The sequence below is a fragment of the Lissotriton helveticus genome, chromosome 10 (assembly GCF_964261635.1).
Source record: "Lissotriton helveticus chromosome 10, aLisHel1.1, whole genome shotgun sequence".
Taxonomy (NCBI): domain Eukaryota; kingdom Metazoa; phylum Chordata; class Amphibia; order Caudata; family Salamandridae; genus Lissotriton; species Lissotriton helveticus.
In genome coordinates, this window is record NC_136071.1 from 514,628,539 (window position 1) to 514,650,514 (window position 21,976).

At 44.3% G+C, this 21,976-nt stretch overlaps 1 protein-coding gene across 2 annotated transcripts in view; it reads left to right on the top strand.

Moving 5' to 3' along the window:
* AMDHD2 (amidohydrolase domain containing 2) overlaps nt 1–21,976 on the top strand; it is a 403,548-nt gene that overhangs the window by 258,101 nt on the left and 123,471 nt on the right. For both annotated transcript variants that reach the window (XM_078663025.1, XM_078663026.1), the window contains 2 exons: nt 5,162–5,269; nt 10,987–11,055. In XM_078663025.1, coding sequence (XP_078519151.1) covers nt 5,162–5,269; nt 10,987–11,055 — 177 coding nt within the window. The remainder of the gene's footprint in view (nt 1–5,161; nt 5,270–10,986; nt 11,056–21,976) is intronic.

The window sequence follows — 21,976 nt, forward strand, 5'->3', positions numbered from 1 at the left end:
GGCAGGGACTGCAGGTTCGGATTGGGATCACAATTCGGCCCGGGCACGCCCAAAAAAGTGGCCCACATTCCTGGATCATGCCAGTTCACGAAACACCATTTGGCTAGTCTCATTTCATTTCATCGGGCTCATTTTTAGAGAAATGTTTGATAAATTATGTATTTTAAAGCTCATAGAGCCAGAAACGGGCGAAGTGAAATAAAGTGGCCCAAAGGCCACAGCTCCTGATATGGCTATGTTTGCCACCTTGCAGCTCCTGATATGGCTATGTTTGCCACCTTTGCTGTTTTTCTAACCAGCATTACCAGTATTTTAATGCCCTTGCCAGTACGAAAATGAAGAAAATCACCTAAAGCTGGTATTTTCTCCCCATCGATATGTACTTTAAAAGTTTGAGCAGTAAACGTAAGGTGAAAGCAGTTTAAAATGTGGTCTAAAGCTTCTTCAATGATCCGTAACTGATTGCTAAAACTAAACAAAGGAAGAAAAGCCACGTTAAGAAGGAATACAAACTTTTTTAGTATTGAATAAAGAATCCTCTCTCATTATTAAGTTCAAGCCTTTGCAGATTCTTAAAAAATAAGCAAACGGAAGGTTATTTTTTTAATTGTAGTTTTATGCAGTGTAAACTTGGCCAAAGGGCGCAATTATATGACTACCATTTACATTACAGAAGATCAAAATTCATTTTTATTTTAGGCCTTTGCGCAATTAAGTAATTTGCCCAGAATCACAGGATGTTGCGGTGAGGCTGGGACTCAAAACTATTTCCATAGTTTCACATTCGGCAGCTCTGACCCTAACATGACATTATCTCAATTTTCCGCTCTGGGAAAGGTGCTTCACTTGCTCAGATGCTACATTGGCCTGGTGTGGAAAACAATAAGTCTCTGTGGGCCGTTTAACAAAACGAGGCCCCCTGGTGACCCCTAGGCACCGGACATCGGCCAATTCCCGACTACCTGCGTTACCAATTTGATGCTGGTGACCAGATCTTGAGAACCAAAAACCGGCACATTTTGCAAAAATAGAAGATGGACTAAAATTTTACATTAACGGAGGGGCGTACAATGACAGCTGTTATCAACATAGAAACACAGAAGAGGCACTAAGAAAGTAAATAAAATGTAATTTCTAAAACCAGTACCCTACCTGTTAATTAAATGTCTTACTTATAACAGCTGCTTAATAGCACTGCTTTAGAACACCCAAAAACTGCCTCGAACTGATTTCAGTCTCCCCCACTCCCCTAAAACCCAGGACATGCGCCACAATTGACGAAATCTGCAGGGACAGCTGGTGAAAACCCTGGACTATCCGGGCAAATCCGGGACGCCTGGTCACCCTACCCAAACCGATTTCACTACTATGAACTCCCAAGTAATCCTTTCTAAACTCTTATCTTCAACGCCTCATCAGGGGAAATAAGAACTCTATAAGTACAATTACATGGAAAGGCATTTATTAAAAGTGATAGTTTGAATTTGGTTTGAACTTGGAAACATTCATGCCTCCTGCCACCATGACTACCAAGCCATTGGTGAAGAGAGTCCTGTCAAGTGCACCCGATAGGTGGTCTCGATATTTATTGTACAAGGAGACACATTATAGTCTATTAAATCAAACAAAAGAGAGATATTTGCGTAGGATCACACAATTTGGTCAAGTTTGGAAGCTAGGATTGATCCCATGTTTTCTGGTTTTACATTGTAAAATCCAGCCACTAGTTTGGTATCCCTTTCTTTCTGCTGTTTTTCATACAAGGTTAACTCTTTGTCTTAAATTCGCGGACGAATCAGGTTAGTGTGTGGGTGGCAGGTGAAGCCACTTAAATCTTGACTTGTTTTGCTCCAGAGGATGCTAGAAGATCTGAAGCCGGATCAGAGCCAGGCATCCGGTATGACCCTTCAATGGCTTGGCTAGCTCTGTCCATTGCATACCACAGGTTGTACGCTGGGAACTCAGATGAGAAAAGGGTATTGCTGATAAAAGTAATAGAACTACACTAATCTCACAGCGTCCTTCTGCGAAGGTGTTCTTCATCTACCTTCCGAATTCGAATATAAGGCAAAATATTATTGTGTTTCCAAGAATTAGACTTCTTTTTCTCCAAATCAGAGTTGTCTTTACTTGTGGGAATTATCTAAATAGAATGAAATAGTACTTCTAAAGTGCTACAGCTACCTCATGGGGCTTTCTGGCACTGGGAATCAAATGTCCTAAGGACAAATGTGAGCAAGATTATGCCAAGCTATTTCTAGGGACAGCAAGGATTTGTTCTACTTCTTAACATTATCACCATTAGAATTAGTGCAAATTGACAATAGAGTGAAGTTACAAAGCTCAGCTACTAGGAGTGAGATCTGCCTTTTTGCCTTGAAAGCTTGTTTTTAGGAAGCACTGAAATTTACTTGGAAGGTGTTCTCAATTTAAGGGATGGGAGATAGTCAATAAGTTTCCTCCTCATTGATAAGGGGACAATGTTGGGAATAACCTTGTGAACAAAGCAAAGTGCTTTCAAAATGATCTGTTTTTGCGGTCTTGCTACAGACTAATGATATAGAATACACTAAAGCCAATCTTTACTCAACATTGGATAGCTTTCATGTAAATCTCAGCATCCTTGCTCTTATTTATGACTTTCCTCCATTTCTGTGCTTCACCCGCCCACAGGAGCTTTTGGTTTCCTGTTAGAAGAGTTGTCATTTGTCCTGCTCCCAACTCAGCACTGCTGCAATGTAGGAAACATCATCACCTTTTTTCTGGATTAGAGGTCATTTGAACTACTGCAGCAGAAATGTGGAGGTATCAGCAACGATCTAGACAGAGTGGAAGATTACTCTAAGCAAGTATTGGCAATGCCAGTTTCTCTCCCTTGTGTGTAAAGTTAAGGCCAATCGACATCGCCAATGCTTGTTTTATTGGGAACCAGAGGAAGGATTAGAGTTCTGCTCTAGCTGAACATGTCTTTGGGATATTTAAGATAGCTCGAGCAACAACATTCTGTAAAATCTGCAGATGTTGCATTAGGGCAAGATATAAAGAATTACCTCAGTACAGCCTTTAGGTAATGATTGCCGGGAGTGCAGTTTTCCGAGAAGAAGCATGAATAAAAGGGGACATTTCCTAAAGAGTCCTGAGAGGTTTGAAAACTTTAATGCTGCAACACATGGGTCATGTTTTGAGAAAGACTACTGATTGTCAAAAAGTGAGCCTAGATTTCCGGCTGAAGTCTTGGGCACTGAAGGGGCACAATGTGGGTTTTCTAGCCCCAGTGAGGTGTCCACATGGGAGAGTTTTCACTACAAAGAAGGATCTCTTCTCTCCATTCAATTTAATAACATCATGCGTAGTGCAGTTTTTTCCATCTTTAAGGGAAAATGGTAAATGTCTGCATCACTCTCCAACTCACTCGTCCCTTTTTCTGGATGTTTGTGTGCAGTGTCATCCGTAGTAATATAAGATATCATTTCTTGGGGTCAGATCCCAATCACATAAGGTTATAGGACTTTCTGTTTTTTGTGTTGTTTAAAAAAAAAATTAAACTGCAGTTTCCTGTGTATGAAGACCTAGCTTTTTATAAGCTGTAACTCCGACTGAACATATAGTTTGTTATTACTGTGGTTTACTGAACATAAATGTGACAGTGATCCATTTTCTAGGTGCATTCATGTTCTAGAAAACTATACCCAACAGAACATGGATTTGAAAGTTATACACATTGTCTCATCCAAAGAATACAATGTGTTATCCATAAACAAGAGGATACGCTGTGTGCAGCGTACTTGCGGACAGATCCTAACACAGAAGAACTGACATACTGGATTGTGTACGGGTTTAAATAGGCTCCATTTTCAAAGCACCCCACTGCGAAAAATCTTTTCAAACACTGATTGAGCGCGACTGATTTAGGAACGATAAAGTGAGGATTATACTTGGGACAAAATTACAACCGGATTGAAGAGATTTCAAAAGAGAAGATTAGCCCAGAGGAAGTTGCAGGATATTCTCCCTTTACAGCGTGGAAACCCGTGTTGGCTAGAAAGTGATACAACTAACTGGACAAAGAATCAATAGAGAACAAAAAGAAGAAGACTACTGCTTTTTTTAAGTTGATGTTATTGACAACATATACTTGAGCGTGCGCTGGAGGTTGGCTTGTGTATTATTATGTTGTCTGTGGCCACATATTAAAGAGTAGGGTAGTTCTCCCTACCTCATTAGCACTGTATTAATCTTGAATATAAATAATATTTTTTGTGGATTTCTTTGGAGTGCCATCACCCTACAACTCTCCACCCCTTTAATAGTGTTATCCATACATTTTGTATCTTTTGAAGTCAGGGAGTTATCTTAATAAAATAAGAAGATGATATTGATTTAATAATCGTGTCTTTTCTATGAATACCCAAATCCTAAATATTAATCTATATTTTACATTCAAATTACATATTTTTGTTGTTGCATATTTTGTCCATTTTAGCCTTTAGGAGTGAACCCCTTCTTAGTTTATTAGAAGGGGCTGACTCATAGGCAAGCATACAATAGTGCTCCTTAAGTTGATCATGGAGACTTAATGAAAAACATTTACTTTGCTCATACCTTTCATAGTATTCTCTGATCAGTTCAAGCACAGCCAGTGTTGAATATCCCTTTGCTGTTTGTATCCTTCATGCTTTCTGAGCTCGTCAGACGGGAGCACTCTGTTGGTGTGTATGTCAGTACTTGTGCTCGCGTACGCAACAGCACTGAGATCCAGGTCACACAAGCTCACATCAGTGGGGAGGAGCTGTTGAAACCTTAGTAGGAAATATTTGTTATCAGGAGTTTGTGTTAGAACTTGTCCTTTTCAGTTCATTGCTGACTTACCTTAATATGTCAATCTTTGCACATGGTTGACACACATCCCTGTTGATATTAAGTGATGTTAATGTTGAAATACTGAAAGGGGCAGTGCAACTGCTTTTATCCCCCTTTTCCCATGCATGTCCATCTACACAAGAATGTTTTTTTCATGTGGTATCTGTACACACACTCATAAACCCATCATTACCCCTGGCTTCCTCATGATCCCACAAAATGTAGCTCTATAGATATTGCTTGGTTTGCAAATGCCTCAACAGAAGTTGCTGACAAAGGTGTGTTCCTTTCTTACCTACAGGGCTGGTGCTGGTGACGGATGCCATAATGGCCATGGGTCTGGGCAGCGGCAGGCACACCCTGGGACAGCAGGTGATTCAGATCGAGGGATTAAATGCCTATGTGGCTGGTGAGTGCTCTTTTTCTCATTCAGTGGACCTGTGTTAGCCCTGAAATATCAGGCCCACTGTAAACCCATGAATATTCACTTCACGGAGATAGGTGCATCCTTGTTTCACTGTCCCTGTTCCAAAGAAAGGGACAGAAAGCAACCCAAATTCAAGGTACTAGAGAGGCAACAAGAAAAACGACCCTGAAATTTAACAGGAAATAAAATAGGATTAGTCTGCTTCAGCATTTCATCAGTTGGGATAGTGACACATGCTTCTTCTATTGTAAACACCAAGGTTTCAACCTGCTTGACTAAACTCTGCATTGACATAGGCAGATAAATAAGAGTTTGTTGAGCCTTACTCTTGTTAAATCTTCCTGCCTGGGCTACTTGAATTTGGTTAAACTGTTTCTTACCAGCATTACATTATTACAAGATGCTTTTCAGATGCTATTATGCGTGTATAGGTCCATGTATTCCACCAAAATATCGAGTGCAGAATATTGTGGGGCCAAAATATTGATACAGCAATATCGAGGACCTGACTATTGTGAAAGTAAATTCATATAGATGAGCATAGGTTTACTCTACTTAACTCCACATATAAGTACCTTGACTATGTCTATCTTCAGGGTATGCAGATGTGGAGTTCATATTAGTAAATATATACTTGCCTATATGCACCTACCTTACCGATATTTTGGTCCTTGATATTTTTGCACAATATTTTAGCCCCACAATCATTTTATCCTCCATATCCTGTTACAGAGCTGGTCTTCCTCTGCCTGTAGTTATGGAAGTGCTGACCTAACTGGTAAAGATATGAGCTAAGAGAAGCAAAAGTAAGGGGAGCACACAGCTCCTCCTCGCAGCCTGTTGTCTTACAAAGCTATCTTAAAACCTGCCTTGTTTTCAGGCTCAGTAAAATTTAGTGGATTATAATTCCCTGTATTATGAATAAAGCTTCCATGGTGTACCCAAAGGATAATTTTCAAGTTTTCAAGGACTTCCACTGAAAGTTCGGTTGCAGGCGTGTTAGGTCTGTAAGCCATTGCCTAAGAAATGTTTCATTCAGTGTGGCACATCTCCACTGTGTTGTTGCTGAGGGAGCAAGTGGAAGATTTCTCTTGCCTTAAAAAATGGCTATGGTACTAAAGATTTACAGCCAGATTCATCAACCAAAATTGCGATCGCAATAGCTGCGAATTAGCTATTGCGATCGCAATTCAGTGATCTGCAATTCATGATAAGAAAAATGACCAAATTGCGAAATCGCAAAATCGATTTAGCGAAATCGCAAACAAAATCGCAGAATCTAGGTGGAACCCCCTTAGCGAATCGGAATTTGCGAGAATCCATTGATACTGCGATTTTATTTGCGAATTCGCTAAATAATCGTAAACCAAATTCATCAAAAATCGTAAATTGCGAAAAATCACAAAATCGCTATTTGCGAGGCACAATTTAAGGAGAACCCCAACCAGGTGGTAACCATGAAGTAAAAAAAAAAAAAAATCCCAAACTAGAGCACACATGACTCCTTCATATTCCGGCACAGCGGCATGCACACACGACTGTCCAGGGGAGACTTTGGCGAAGGGCACCTTCTAGGTAAGTACACATGCCAACAAACAGTACATTGCGACCATGTAGCTGCGCATAACAGGCACTCACCCTCTGCTCCTTTCATTCAGGTGACCGCGCCTACGGTCTCCGTGAGTACCTCCTCACCCCATACCTCAACCCTGCCACACCACAGCAATGGCGTTACAATGCTGCACACATCCGCACAAGAAATTGCATTGAGCGGACATTTGGGCTTTTGAAGAGCCGATTCCGCATACTACACAAGACTGGTGGGGCCCTCAATTACCAGCCTGAGGTCTGCTGCCGCATCGTGGCCGTGTGTGCAATACTCCACAACATTGCTACCAAGCGGAGGATACCTGTAGATATCTCTGGCAGTGAGTCGGAAGGGGACAACCGCCCACCTGCACATGTGCCTCATGCACGCGGGGAGAATCCTGCTGAAGGACACAGGCGCCGCAACCAAATTACGATGAACTGTTTCTAGTGCACCCACTCCCCTCACCCAACACTTCACTCATGCATGACAAATGAAATAATGACATGAGTCAGATTAACTTGTGCATATCAAATCTTATTGTTTTTTTTCACAATAAAGTAATTATATTTTCTTTATATTGCATGAGAGCTGTATTAACTCATACATCCCCATGTTTGTGAAGAGGGCATGCTTGTATCATCAGCATTGCCCTGCAGGTACATTACAAAGAGTCAGTGGCGTCTCCGGGTGGACGCTCCCAGTCGCCTTTCGACTTCCTCCACATCAGCATTAGCCCGTGAGGCTGCAGTGGGCCTGGTGCTGCGGCGGGGTACCGTCACCAGCGGCACCAACAGGCTGCTGTGGCTGGAATTGCCGTCACTGGCATCATCCCCACCACTTGCTTGCCCATGGCCTGTCGCCTGCAGACTCTGCACTGCTGTGGTGACTTGCTCCAGTGCCCTAGCGACATCCTGTCAGCATTGCACCATTTGGATCTGCATCGCTGGGGAGCGACGCGATAGTTGGGAGGTGGCATTCCCGATAATATGATTGGAGCGTGTGTAAGCTGACAGGCGGGTCAGCAGCTGGCGGTGGCGGTGGCGGTTGACATCCTGCTGGGACAACAGGACCTGGCTTTTTTTACGGACAGCAGCGGTCATGATTTGCATGCTGTCAGTGAGCTGTCCCACATTACGTGCAGTCTTGTGCAGCTGCAGGTGGATGGCTGCCAAGTGACGTGCTTGCTTCTGATGGACTCGGAGCATGCGACTAAGCATGGGCGCAAAATCCGTTCCGCTCGCGGATTTTGCGAATTTTCGGTAAATTCGCGATCAGCGAACTCCCGCGAATTTACCGCGCATTCGCAAATCCGCGAGCGGCGGATTCCGGGGGCAAAAGTTGCCTTTGCATCCTTGACTTTCACGAGCGCAATCCTCGTGCTGTTCCTGTGGCCAGGAAGCTGAAGGGACCCCTGCACCCCTCGGGGCGATTGCATAGTAACACACACATGGTCGCTGAAACTAGTTGAAGCTCAAATGTAGTGACTCATTCATCTGCCCAAAAAAAATCGTGAGCGTCGTTGAGGCAGGTGTGCCTTCTTCCCAAATGTACCGTCGAAAATCAGCTGTGATGCTGGACAGAGGCCTTTGCATCCTTGACTTTCAGGAGCTCAATCCCTTTGCTGTTCCTGTGACCAGGAGCTTCTGTCTCTTCACCTACTGCTCTGATCGGCCTCAGCCCTTTTACCCACACATGAGGCATGTGCACTCGCATGGAAGCCCCGCCCTCACACTCGCGGTGTGCACCGTCTTCCCGCCATTGACCCACTATGATGGACAGCTCACCTAAGGGACCCTGCGCCCTTCAGGGCGATTACATAGTAACACACACATGGTCGCTGGAACTAGTTGAAGCTCAAATGCAGTGACTCATTCATCAGCCCAAAAAACAATCGGACCTTTTACCCACACAAGAGGCATGTGCACTCGCATGGAAGCCCCGCCCCAAATCCGCGGATCCGCAAATCCGCAAAATCCGCCGATTTTGCGGATCCACGATCCGCAAATCCGTGAATCGTGGATCCGCAAAATCCGCCCATGCTTACATGCGACGTTCAATGGACAGGCCAGGATCCCGGACATTTACCCCCCTGCCAGTGCGTGTTGTTGGGTCGCGCTGGTCCCTCACCAGTCCGCTGGACTGTGATCGCACAGTGGCTGTGCGCCTTGTCTGCTTCCGGGTGCCACTGCCATGGGGGTTACACCGGGTGGTTGTGGCGCGCCTGTGGCTGCAGGGGTGGCACTGTCCACAGGGGCAGGTGGTGGTACTACTGCTGCTGGTGCTGCCTGTGATGGTCCTGGTTGGTGTGAAGGATGGCCCTCTCGCTCAGTGTCGTCGGGGTTCTCGTCGATGTGTAGGGCCTCACTGTCGGTGCTGGGTTGTTCTGTGCCACCTGTGATGTAAATGGGACCGTGATTAATGACATGTTTCTTGCACATGGGAGGTTGCTACATGCATGCAGGCTAGCATTCCCTGACTGGCTTTAGGAATAACTCTCACTTGACAGGTCTGGCTGTATGGGGCTATCTGGCAATTGTGGTCACACTACAAGTCCCACAATGCAATTGGGCATTTCTGGTGTGCATGGCCTGCATGACTGGGGTTTTCTAATGGGTAGCTCTGGAGTCCTGGCCATTGTCAGGTTACAGGGTCGCAGTCGCATGGCACTTACCTTGAGATTGTTGGGTGGGTCGGGAGGAGTCCAGCCGGGTGACCCCCACGCATGATTCGGGATTCAGGGTGTCCTCCACAAGGTCCTCCAGTGGGGTGCTGTGTGGTACAGCGGGCTCTCCTCCTCCGGTTTCAACTCGCTCCCCCAACCTCTCTGCAATTCGTTCTTTTTCACGCCCTCTGAGGACATACCACCTCTTTTTAAGTTTGTCAATGGAGCGCTGGGTCACTCCCACTGCATTGACCTTAGCGCGGATGCGCAGTCAAATGCGCCTCTTGTCCGCCTCAGGCACCCTCAGTGAATCCTTACCGAAAAGCCGGTCATGGCCCTTTTTGACTCCCTCAATTAAATATTCAAGTTCCTGCTCGGAAAATTTAATTTTCCTTTTTCTTCCAGGGGCACTGCTCCCTGCTGTTTCCTGGGACATTTTCTGGGGTTGTTTGTCTCTTGGTTTGCTGCTGCAGGTGGTCTGTAGTGGAGCTCTGGCCAGTGCTGCTTCCACTTTCAGGCTCAGTGAGCAGTATGAGGTAGGGAACTGCCTACTTCCTGGTTGTGATGTCATCATTGTGCTCGAAATGCGACTTCCTGTTTTTGCGATCTTGCAATTAGCGAGATCGCTATTTGCGATTTCTGTAATTGCGAGATCCCAATTTCAACACGGAAAAAGGGCGATTCTGCGATTTTTATGCGATTTTGGCAAAATAGCAATCGGCAATTGCGGCCGATTGCGATTCTCTTTTTTTTATCGCATTTCTTCATGAATCCTATTCTGCGAATTCTAAATTGCAATTTGGAATTGGCAAATTGTGGTTTTGATGAATCTGGGGGTTAGTTCTTGTTTCAGATTTGCCAATGTGACCCTAACAATGACCATACCATGTTTAATTTGCAGAACCTATTAATAGTTGCATGCGTTTTGTATAAAATGCTCTGGGAATACGGATCTGGGCCTCATTTTCTCATTTCCTAGGGGCACATGCTGAAACTCTGTCCATTCTGTCTTTGATTTTTCCTATGAAAGGCTTTCAGTCCGCTTTATGAGTTTTGACTCCCTTTGCTTAGACTTGACTAATTGAGGCTGTTTTATGACTTTAAATTTCTGTATCTGAGCCTTCATGGTGATTCATTCATTTATTGTCTGTACCACAGTTATTAATATTTCTCTAATAAATCTATCTGTGCCATATTTAATAAAACACAGTAATTAATGTTCCATATTTTGCTCTGCTTTACTCTGCTGAATTATGTATTCTTTGATTAGTGTTGCCTCTAACCGCTAGATCATCTAAAGACTTTGAAGCTGGATTGATGAGTTGAAAATTGGGGTGTTTAAATTATCGGGATTCGGCTGTTGTGTTATAAAGTTGTTGCCCCGTTTGTCTTGTTTTCAGACTAAGTCCAACTAAGTGTATGTACTCCCTGTTTTAATTTTTTCAGGGACCACTACTCTGGCGGGCAGTATTGCTACAATGGACATGTGTGTACGGCACTTTCGAGAGGCCACAGGTGAGTCTGGACCAGCTTTGCGTAATGGCGAGGAGAAGAGGTCTGATGCTGCATTCTGGGGAAACACTCTCTTAAAAATGGCGGATTTCCCTGTAGCTCCAGATCCATTTAATGTGTGTTGAGTGAAGGGCATCACTGTTGAAAACTTAAGAAATGTCAAGGTGGATCTCCCTCATGAAAGATAACCCAGTGGCATTGCCGTGTTATCCTTCACTCTTACAAAATTGCTAGTGTTTGCAATTCATGCTATTCGCATGCTGGCTGACATGTAAAAAAATGGAAAATGGCCACCCACATCTACTCTGGAATGCCCATAATAGAAACAGACTTGTGCTAAATTATATAATCTCTTATCATGGTACATAAGAGCTTCCTTCTGAAGGTTGAATTGTATTAGTAATTCTCTACATTACAGATATTGCACGCATCTTCCAGCAACCTGCTTACACAGCGGATATTCTCATCATAGCTAGAGGAACATGAAATAGGAGAAGTAAAGCCCCCCTGTTAGATATTCCTGATTCCAAAAAAGTACACATGATTCACCAACCCGCACAACGTATGTGCCTAAGCTTTGAAACTCTGTACCAGACAAATCCATACTCTCTCATTCACTCCTGAGGCTAGTGGTCTGGCAAAATAGCAGCATGATGTAGCACTAGAGACTATGTTTTATATATTAGCTAAACTTGTATCACCTGTCTTGTTTATGTAACAGAATGAAGTGCATATTTTTGTGATAAGAAATAGTTTTCTTTTTTAACAAAGCATTAAAAAAAGGAAAACATTTTATGGACATTTTAATGGTGCTATGCATCGTGAGCCTTTGGTACATTGTTATGGTTTTAATTAACTAAACAATAAACATATTCTGTGTGCTGCAAAGCACATCAATAAAAATGAATAATATAGCTCACCTTTCAAGAAATTAATGTTGATTCATTTGTGTGCCACTACCCACCAATTATGATATAATACTTTCTACCTATCTACCAGTACAATGCTATTCTGTTGTTCACACATGAAGTTGAACACTCCACTACAGTAGGGCTATTTTTCCTTTATCTTTATAGTAACAGTGCAAAAAAAAAGAGATAATTGCAGTTGCAGATAAGACCACACTCTCTTCCTCCAGCCTAATTATCATTTTAGGTTTAAGCTGCCGTTTTGATTCAACATGAAGGTCTTTGGCATAGTAAGGAGTGAAAAAGTAGTATTTGGCAACTCTTTATTGGCCATTTTGAGTAGGAATCCTTTGCACCCTTTTTTAGGTCGAGCATTCAAGACCTGTTGTAACTTCTCTTGTTGGCTTAAAGCCATCCCCCTGCTCTCTATCTGTTTTTTTAGTGTCCTTTAAAAATCTTTGCTTGCTAGCGGTCAGTCTAGCCTCTCTGCCCCTCCTTATTATCTTTCATTCATGCCAGACAGCAGCGACTAGTACTGAATCATTAAGCTTTGGTTGTATATGTGTTCTTTGGGGCACTATTCAGTTTTTGTTTTCACCCTCAGCGCCATAGCTGCTTGCATTTTATGATCCTGTTAGTGCTCTGAGCTCTGCCTTTCTGTAAACAGGCATGGGGAGACTCTCTGGTCACACAGCTGCTCCCCCTACCTTTCGATTTTGAGCACAATGGAAAACAGGCCTTTTATTTACTCAGCCCAGGTATGTGAAGCATTTTAAAAGCACAATTCAACATATCACCAGCAGGACATTCAAGTGTTTCTTCCTCTACAAGAACATGCTCACTCACAGCCAATCACCGTTTAGAGCTGCCCCGGAATGTGTGGCTGCTACTAGACTGTATCAAACCTATATGTGGGGGTAGATATCCTGCTTTTATCCACATTCAGCAGCACAGCATGTTTTGCTGCGAATTTTAACAATATAGGAATTCAAAAGCAAAGAACTTGTGCCCTTGGTCAAAGGAAAGCAGCATTTCAGCTGAACATTCCCCCTCCTCCTCCCTGCATTGGCAGATCCCATGGCCAGCTCTCTTCTGCTCCTCACTGGCTCAGAAAGTGGCAGGCAGCTAAGCAGGGAGGGGCGACTGTTAGTGGGTTTCTCGGCCAGGTCCTCGCCTCGCTGCCAGATGATTACTTAATGTCTGTGCAAGTGGGGCTGACAGTCCTTCACAGTGAGTTATCTTCGTAGGAGGGAAACAGGCTGCAACTTTAACAAACATTTGCAATGCAATAGGTCTTGTATTATTGATAGTTTGAGGTATTGGTGTTGCAAATAATAATGCAACACCAATAACTCATACTTTCAGTAATGCGAGACCTAGTGCATTGCAGACGCTTGCGTAGTGAGCCAGGAACCAGCATTGTATGTCTCAGTGCAGTACCGCAAGCTGCTCCTAGAGGTCCCTAGTGAGCAAGGCACCAGCACTGCATGTCTAGGTGCAGTATTGCAAGCTGCTCCTAGAGGTCCCTAGTGAGCAAGGCACCAGTGCTGCATGTATAGTTTCAGTACTGCAAGCTGCTCCTAGCGGTCCCTAGTGAGCAAGGCACCAGCACTGCATGTCTTGGTGCAGTACCACTGCCAGCCTAGCTTAGGACCAAGTGTGTGTACTGCCTGAAGCCTTTTAAGAAAATAGTTCCTTTAGGCTCCAGTCAAAACCTAGGGAGTAACAACACATGTAACAGGGGGTGTCCTCAAGGCAGCTTACAAGACTTTGCAGTTCGGGCTGGACTGTTCCTCTGAGGCACAGGGTCAAGATTTGCATATAACAAAGTCTGAACTGGGATGGCGAAGTGAGCTAAAGAACGATGAGGGACTCAACCCAGATCTGTGACTGGGGGTGAGTGTCTGAAAAGTTTCGACACTCCGTCATCATCTCCTTGTGTTTGCTTTGCTCGCCCTAAGTTGGCAGGGTATGCCCAGACGTGGGTCCCTTGCTCACTTTGCCACTGTATTCAAGCTAGCCTGGCTGATGAGGGAGGTTAGCCCGAAACCGGCCCCAGGATGCTTTTCTCCGGTCCAGGGAAGGCATGGCTTGGCAGTTCGGGCTGGACTGTTCCCATGAGGCACAGGGTCAAGACTGATTTGCATATAGCTGTGTCTGAATTGGGTTGGCGAAGTGAGTTAAAGAATGATGATGGATTCAACCAAGATCTGTGACTGGGAGTGAGTGTCTGAAAAGTTTTGACGCTCCGTCCACCATCTCCTTGTGTTTGCCAGGTTACAAGACGGGACAAGGCAGTACTAAGGAGGCACTACTAAGCCTATTGACCAATAAAAAGCCACCATTTACAAAGGACAGGGACAGGAGACAATTAATGGGTGTAAAGTTGGCAGAGCTTTAAGCCCATATCCTGAAAACAGCATGTCTGGAAGAGACCGCGCAAGCCCTGCCTAGAAGAGACCTAAAATGGGTACATTTATTTCGGCAAAAAAATGTTGCTCATATTATTTATTTGTCAGGTAGTGGACACAAATACGTCCTTGCTGTTTCCTGATTTAACCCAGAAAACCTCCCCACCTTCAGTGCCCCACCATCTGGAATTTCTTGTGTGTGAACAGCCGAGCAGAAATGTTACTGTCATCACCTGTCTTGTGCGCTCCAAATGCACATGATAGCATGACATATATATTGACTTATTCCTTTTTTGTGTGCCTTTTAGGCATAGAAGCTAAAGTTTGCGAGATTGGGAAAAGGAGTTAGGGAGTAAGGTCACCGAGAGAGAAGGCCCCGATTGCTTTGATAACACTTTGCCTTCAGAAGCCCCGCTGGTTCTTAAAGCAGCTTTGTGTTAAAATTAATTTTGAAAGTAAAACCGTCGGCTCCCACGTAGGCTTTAACATTACCACTCCTGCTGTTTTGTGCATATTTTATTATCCCAGGTTAAAGAATGCTAAGTGTGTGCGCAGTCATGCTTTCCATGTGTAGTGTTATTTCTCTAAAACGAAGTCAGAAAATCCCAGATAATATTTATAGTTCATGCTGTATAGTGCTGAAACGGGCATTACATTTTGACCAGCAATTTAATTTACGTACAGCATATACGTTACCGTTCTGCCATGTTTTTAGACACGTGCTAAGACCGGATCTATTACAGTTTTGACTAGCTTCTCAAGTTTTTAATTTTTTTTTTAACTAACATTGGCATTTACATTTATTTTTGTGAAAACTCTCATCTTGAAAACGGCATAGTGGCTTAAAGTTGACATGGTTTGTCACTGAAATGTGACAATACCGTTCCTTAAACATGCTACTTTGTTAAATTTAATATTATCTTAATAATTCGCTTTCACAACCTTCAGTGCTAGCCAGGAATTCCGAAAAAGTGTCTCTGTTTCACGTGGAAACTCAGTGTTAGACCTGGCATCATTGGCATGAGTCTCTCCTCCATTTTTTCTGTTTGCCTCCTCTGTTTACGATGTTTTTGCTGGTAAATGCTTTGGGCACTGTGCCACTGCTGATCAGTGCCACAGTGCAAGTGCTCCCTATGTGAAATTGCTGTATTAATTGAATTCCATGTTTGGCTTATTTGGTTTACTGTCAGTCCCTAGTAGAGTGCACCAGGAGTGCCAGGGCTTGTAAATACAAATGCTGCTAGTGGGCTTGCAGCACGTGTTGTGCCACCCACAAAAGCGGCCTAGTAAAAGTATGTCTGAAGGTCTACCATTGCTAGACCACGTGCAGTCTGACTGTCACGAAGACTGTGCAAGTACACCTACTTGCCAGTCCCTAAACCTTCCCTTAACTTCATGTTAGTCACCCCTATGGTAGGCCCAAGGGCAGGGTGCATTGTAAGCATAAGGTAGGACAAGCCTGACAAGGTTGGCCTGTCCTAATAGTGAATTACAGCCATATTCGTTTTTCACTATTGTAAGGTAACCTGCTCTCCATCAGTTAGAATGGGCTGCCAGGATTATTAATGCTATAATCCTAGCGGGCTCGGGGAGCATGGTGCAATGTCGAGTTTGGTATCCCTGAACTCAGGGTTTAATAACGCATCCGTTTGTGTGGATGGTTTTTGGACTCCGTGTTTGAAAATAGCACTTTTAGAAAGTAGCTATTTTCTTGTCTAACTGTCTACCGGTCTCTGCTGGTTCTGGTGTGCGTGTGACAGGAGCTGGGTGGCTCCAGAGGTCTGAATGAGTCAGTGTGGGATGAGTGGGGCATTTGCATTGAGAGTAGGGGAAGAGTAGCTCCTGATAGCCTGCCCTGCCTGATACAATGCTGGCTCCGCCCCCTGCCGGGCGACTGATGACTCTGTGCCTGCCAGGGACTTTCCTGGCCCACCTCCTGCCGGGCAACTGATGGCCCTGCCCTGCACAGTGAATAGGCCAGGTGCCTCAGCCTGGCAACACCCACAACAAACCAAAGATGGGGGGAAATTCCCCTGCATGGACAAAGGGATCAAAGCCAAAAAGGGGTATAAGAGAAGGACCCCTGAAACAAGAATTTAGATCACTTCTGACAAGGAAACCTGAACCAAGGACAAGAAGCCTGCTGATCTAAGGACTGCCTACCCCTTCTGCCAGAGTGCTGTTTGTTGGGGGAATCCTGCAGTTGCTTCTTTATTTTTGCCAAGGAACCAGGAGAGAGGAACTGAGTGTGTACTCTCAAGCTTTGCTCAAGAAAATCTCCAAGGGCTGGAAGAAGTGCCAGCCTCCTGTTGAAGTCACAGGGCCAAAGGACTTCATCTATTTGCTAAAAGTGCTTGTTGCTGGAACCTGAAAATCCAGCACCTCTGAAGAATCCAGCAATCTCGACGCCGACGGACGCCGCCGAATCCAGCTCGACATCGTGAGTAACGGCTCCAGTGTCCCGCACCTTCGACGCCGGCCGCCGGGCCCGATCGACGCCAGTAGCGACGCCAGTGAGTAGCGAGTTCGGCTCCAGCTCCAAGTGACCCTGTGTCGACGGCGCTACTGATCGCATCAACATCGAGCCCTCTCGACGCCGTGAGCGCTGCTCACTCTTGCAACATCGACATCGACGACGCCGTATCCTCCTTCACCTCGTGAGCGCTGCTCCTGCCTGACTTCGGTCGACGCCGCTGCAGATCGCCCCGACTCCGAGGCCCGATCGACGCCGAAGGCGCGACGCTGGACATCTCGACGCCGCTGATCATCGAGTGCTTCACTTTTCCAAGGTACTGCGTTGTGGGGGTCTGTGCGACTCCGGGCTCGACGTAGCGCTCCTCGCGGTCGACGCCGAACCTTTGGACTAACTTTGCCTCGACGTCGTGTGACTCCCGTGTGGGTTACATTGTTGCCAAGAACTGTGTTTTAGAGAAGAAGAGTTGCTTTTGATACTAAAGACTTTGTGCTAAGAAGAAACTACGTTTGAACTATTATTTTTCCTTCCAAGAGTATTTATTAAGATTGTGGTATATTTTTGTCGTTATTTGGTCTTGTGCTAAGCCTTATATAAAAATCCTTATTTTTATAATACTACTGTGTCGTTTCCATTTGTAGTGTATTCACTTTATTACTGTATGTGGTCATAAATGCTTAACGCACTGCCTCTGAGATAAGCCTGTCTGCTTTGCCAAGCTACCAAGGGGGTGAGCAGGGGTTATCTAAGTGTGTGATCCCCTTGCCCTGACTAGAAAAGGTGTGTCCCTATTTGTCAGAAGTGTATACCTCTGCCAACTAGGGACAGCCGCTTCTAACACTCAGTAATTGATTGCTGCATATCTGAAGATAATTTATGTCTGGATCGGATTTCCATTTTTATGCGTCTGATAAAGTTCTAAGGCCATCTTTGTTTTAGAAAAGCACAGGATTGCTTCAGAACATGCAGTCCACGTTGACAGCATGCTGCACTTACTATGCTGCATACGTTTTGTGTAGATGCATGCTATGTGCTTGCTGCATCAGTCTGGACAGTTCATGCCTATTTTCAGGATGAATTGCAGCCCAGCCCATTTGGAAGCATGACCAGCAGAAGTATCATTAATAAAGGGGCCTAACTTCACATAGGGTTGTTTACATTCTTGATAACTGTGGTAGAGCAGCAAGTTATGATGGATTTGTAATAAGGTTGTCCAAGGCCTTTGGTGTGAAATTCGTTATTCTTAGTAGTGGTAGTTCCTCATTCTAAGTCCTCTACACAGTGCTGCTAGTTGCTTCACTGGTCTCATCAGTAGTTCCTCATTCTACTTCTGATATGCAGTGCTACAGCTGTGTCTCGGTTGCCAGTGGTACTTCCTCATTCTTAGTCCTCTAAGGATTGCTTTAGCTGCTTCTCTAGTCCCGTCGGTACTTCCTCATTCTAAATCGTTTAGGCAGTGCTGCTAGCTGCTTCTCTGGTCCCAGTGGTAATGCCTCATTCTTAGTCCTCCAGGCAGTGCTGCTAGATGCTTCTCTGGGCCCGTCAGTAATTCCTCATTCTAAGTCCTCTAGACCATGGGTACTCACAAACATTTTCCCTGGGGCTGCAAAGTTTGGTCTCTGGTGCAACCGAGGGACGCACTTATGCGAGTGTGAGTGTAAAGTGGGTGTAGGATAAGCAAAGCATGTATATTTGTTACCTTTGCCTCAAATTGTAAAGCGCGCTGATATCCTTCGGGATCAAGTTTGCGCTATATAAAACTTTATAAATAAATAAATCTAGTGGCTGTCTTTAAAAATAAAGGTGTTCCTAAAATTAAGGGCCTAGGTACTGCCTTTCCCTAACTGCAAATTAACCTTTAAGTACGTGTATTTTGTATTGCATTGCTGAGTTGAGTAAACAGCTTCCCACTGCTGCTGCTGCCAACTGCGGTAATTGCAAACACAACAATGATGGACAGAATGTAGATCAATGTCACACATTCACCCCAGTCCAAAGATCTGAGCCCAAATCCATCGTTTTTCCACTCCACACCACCCTGGGTTAGACAATGGCGATATGCAAATCAGCGCTGACCCTGTGCCCCATGGGAACAGTCCAGTCCGAACTACAAAAGCCATGTCCTTCCCAGAACGGAAACAAGCATCCGAGGACCGGCCCAGCTGCTGCCAACTGGGCTGCATGTAAAGGTCAGGAGGGCCATATGCGGCCCCCAGGCCTCACTTTGAGTATCACTGCTCTAGACAGTGCTGCAGATGCTTCTCTGGTCTTGTAATTCCCACTTTCCTTCCTTATCCACAGTTGTTAGCTGGAAATCTTTATTGACTTGGAAATATGCAAAGTCCTCTTAGGCTCTGCTGGCATGTGTACCAGTTTCCTTTAGTCATTAGGATAGTGGAAATATATGTGTCTTTGGATAATTTCTAGTGCAGAATTGGGCTCTGTATTGACAAATTGGTTTGATAATGTGGGGTGTTATGATACAAGTGGAAAAAAGACTTTAGTGATTATGGAGTTAGTTCCTTGCTCAGAAGGGAGGCAGACTCAGTTGGGCTTTAGGCCCTTATGAAGACAGAGGATGTTGGTTGTCAGTGGAAAAGTAGCACTGTGACATGGACTGGATACCCATTTAGAATTCTCTCAGGTATTATACCGCACTGTTAAAAATTCTTGAGTCTGCATTTAAAACTGTTCCTATGGCTTATACAGCCAAGAGTCTTGCGTTACTGGTTGCTTACAAGGAACTTTTCGCCTTTTGATAAACCTGTATCCACACCTTACCAGTTTGAACTGCTGTGCAATCATGCTCAGGAACCTTTCAACCCAAGAAGACAGAGATGAAAAATGCACCCCTCCAGAATTGACTTGTGTTCTAATTTTGAAAAAAAAATGCTGCAATTGGTTGGTTCAAGTTATGTGCCTTTTTCCGCACCACTCATAATACTGGAGTCCGGGAGTACGTGGTAAAAGATCTGGATGATGATTAGGCCCTGCACACAAGTATCTGACAGATAATATACTAAGAGGTAACAACACTTTGTTTAATGTGGCTTTCCCTCAAGGCAGAGACCAGGCTGTGTACCTGTATATCTTGCGCTGTGACCTGTAGGAGGATAGCAGCTAGCCTTTGCTGCAAATATAGGCACTAATGTAACCATTGGGCGATGTACACAAGACCCCGCTGTCTACGAATCCACTGGCAGGACAAATCAAGTCACTCAGACCACATATGAACCACATATGAACAATAGGATCCTCATAGCCCAGCTGGTGAGGAAGAAGCAAATCCTGGGACAAGACCAAAATGAGCCACCCGGGTTACAGATCCACAGAAAAGCTTTCTTTTGCCTTCACATCTCAGAGGGTCCTGGGCCTGGGGCTTTTAATGTGGGGTCGGGAAATGTTGGTTTGAGCTACCTATTCTCATTCCAGAAATAAGTTTCAGACATCATCTGAGCTTATATGGTTCCAGGCAAATCATAATTATTTTAGCTCAGATTAGTTTCTATAGTTAATGTCCAGTTTTTGAAATTCTGGGGTCATGTGGGTGCCCCCACCTCAGAAAAAAGTTTTATCAGAACTGTGAGACTTTTTCTACAAAGCGCTGCCCAGTAGGAAGTTACTAGGGACTATCTTTTAGTAGTAATGTTGTTTTAATTTGTGTTCCACTGCTTCATTCTTCAATACTGGGGCCCTCGAAATTGATAGTTGAGAGTCTCCTTTTGAGTGCTTGACTTTCTTTGGTTAGTGAGGGTGAACATTCAAGCTTACTGAAGGACGTGGGGTAACTGAGACTCTGAATCAGTGTGACACAGTAGCTAACACTTAAATCCACTTGAAACAATCATTTTTTGGAAAAAAAAATATTTATTTAAATTTTAATTAGAACAGCAAACTATGAGTGAGATACCTCAAATAAACAGTCACAGTTCCCCTCTTTATAAATACATTTGTAAAACTATTATCAGTACATACATAAATATCTTGAATCGTTCTCATATGTAATGACATATCCTTGTCTCTTCCGTGATTTCCACATATCCTGAACAACCTAGCCCCTTGAGGGGAAGAAGGCAACACTCCATATAGCCTTCCCCTTTAACATTGTTTTCTTATGTTCTTTGTGAGACTGCACCAATTGGAATGCATGTGAATTAGCAGGTTCTGTTGCCTCTTAATGCTTTCATTGTATCTGCTCCTATTGTCAAGTATTCAATTACCTTGTCATCTCTCCTAGATGCTCTAATGTGTGTCTTCCCGGCCAACACCCAGTCGACTGTGGCTTGACACAACAAGTCCGCTCCTGGGCTTGTGTGCCCTGCCAGCCCCTAAAGCAAGGTGCATGAATCTATATGAATATTCTCTTTCTTTGGACTTAAAATAATACCTAATAGTATTGGAGGGAGGCGTGCAGGAGATTCCCAGTTGCCCTTCCCAAACTTGCAACAACTCCTCTCCAAAAGTTTGATATCTCTTCACAGAACCAAGTCCGATATATAGAAGAAGCAACGTCTATCCGCAGCTTGTACATACAGCTGACATATCTCGGTATATTGTGTTCAAATTACTAGTATTAAATATGTACAATATAAAAAATTGAAGTATACCATCTTGAATCTGACATTACATGAGCCCTTGATATCAGACCACACACTGCCCTCAGTTCTTGTCTGCAATTTACTCACTGATACCAGTCTCCCACGCCTGCTTGCCCATCAGAGGAAGCCTGGCTCTATGTGCTTTTAGGGCCATACATATCAAGGTCAGCGAATGGCACCCCATTCCAAAAGAAGTGCAAGATTGCTTTAAGGATGCTGGTGGAAGGAAGTGCATTAGGAAAATTAGCCCATGTCACCCTGTCACCGTCAATTTGGCATATTGTAGCAACTGGCCAGTTCATACCTCAGTTGTATTTGGGGCTACCTGAAAGGTGATGAAGAACCCTCAAGGGTACAGATTCCCCCAGTGTATGACAGCCCCCGCCTCGCTCCAGCGTACCATTGGCATGTCTATACTTAAATGTTGAACTGGCTGCTTGATCCATATGTCCAATTTTTGTCAAATGTAGGCCGCTTCAGAACTGTTTTGACTACCCTTTCCCAGAGCCGACAAGTCTGACGTATAACATATGG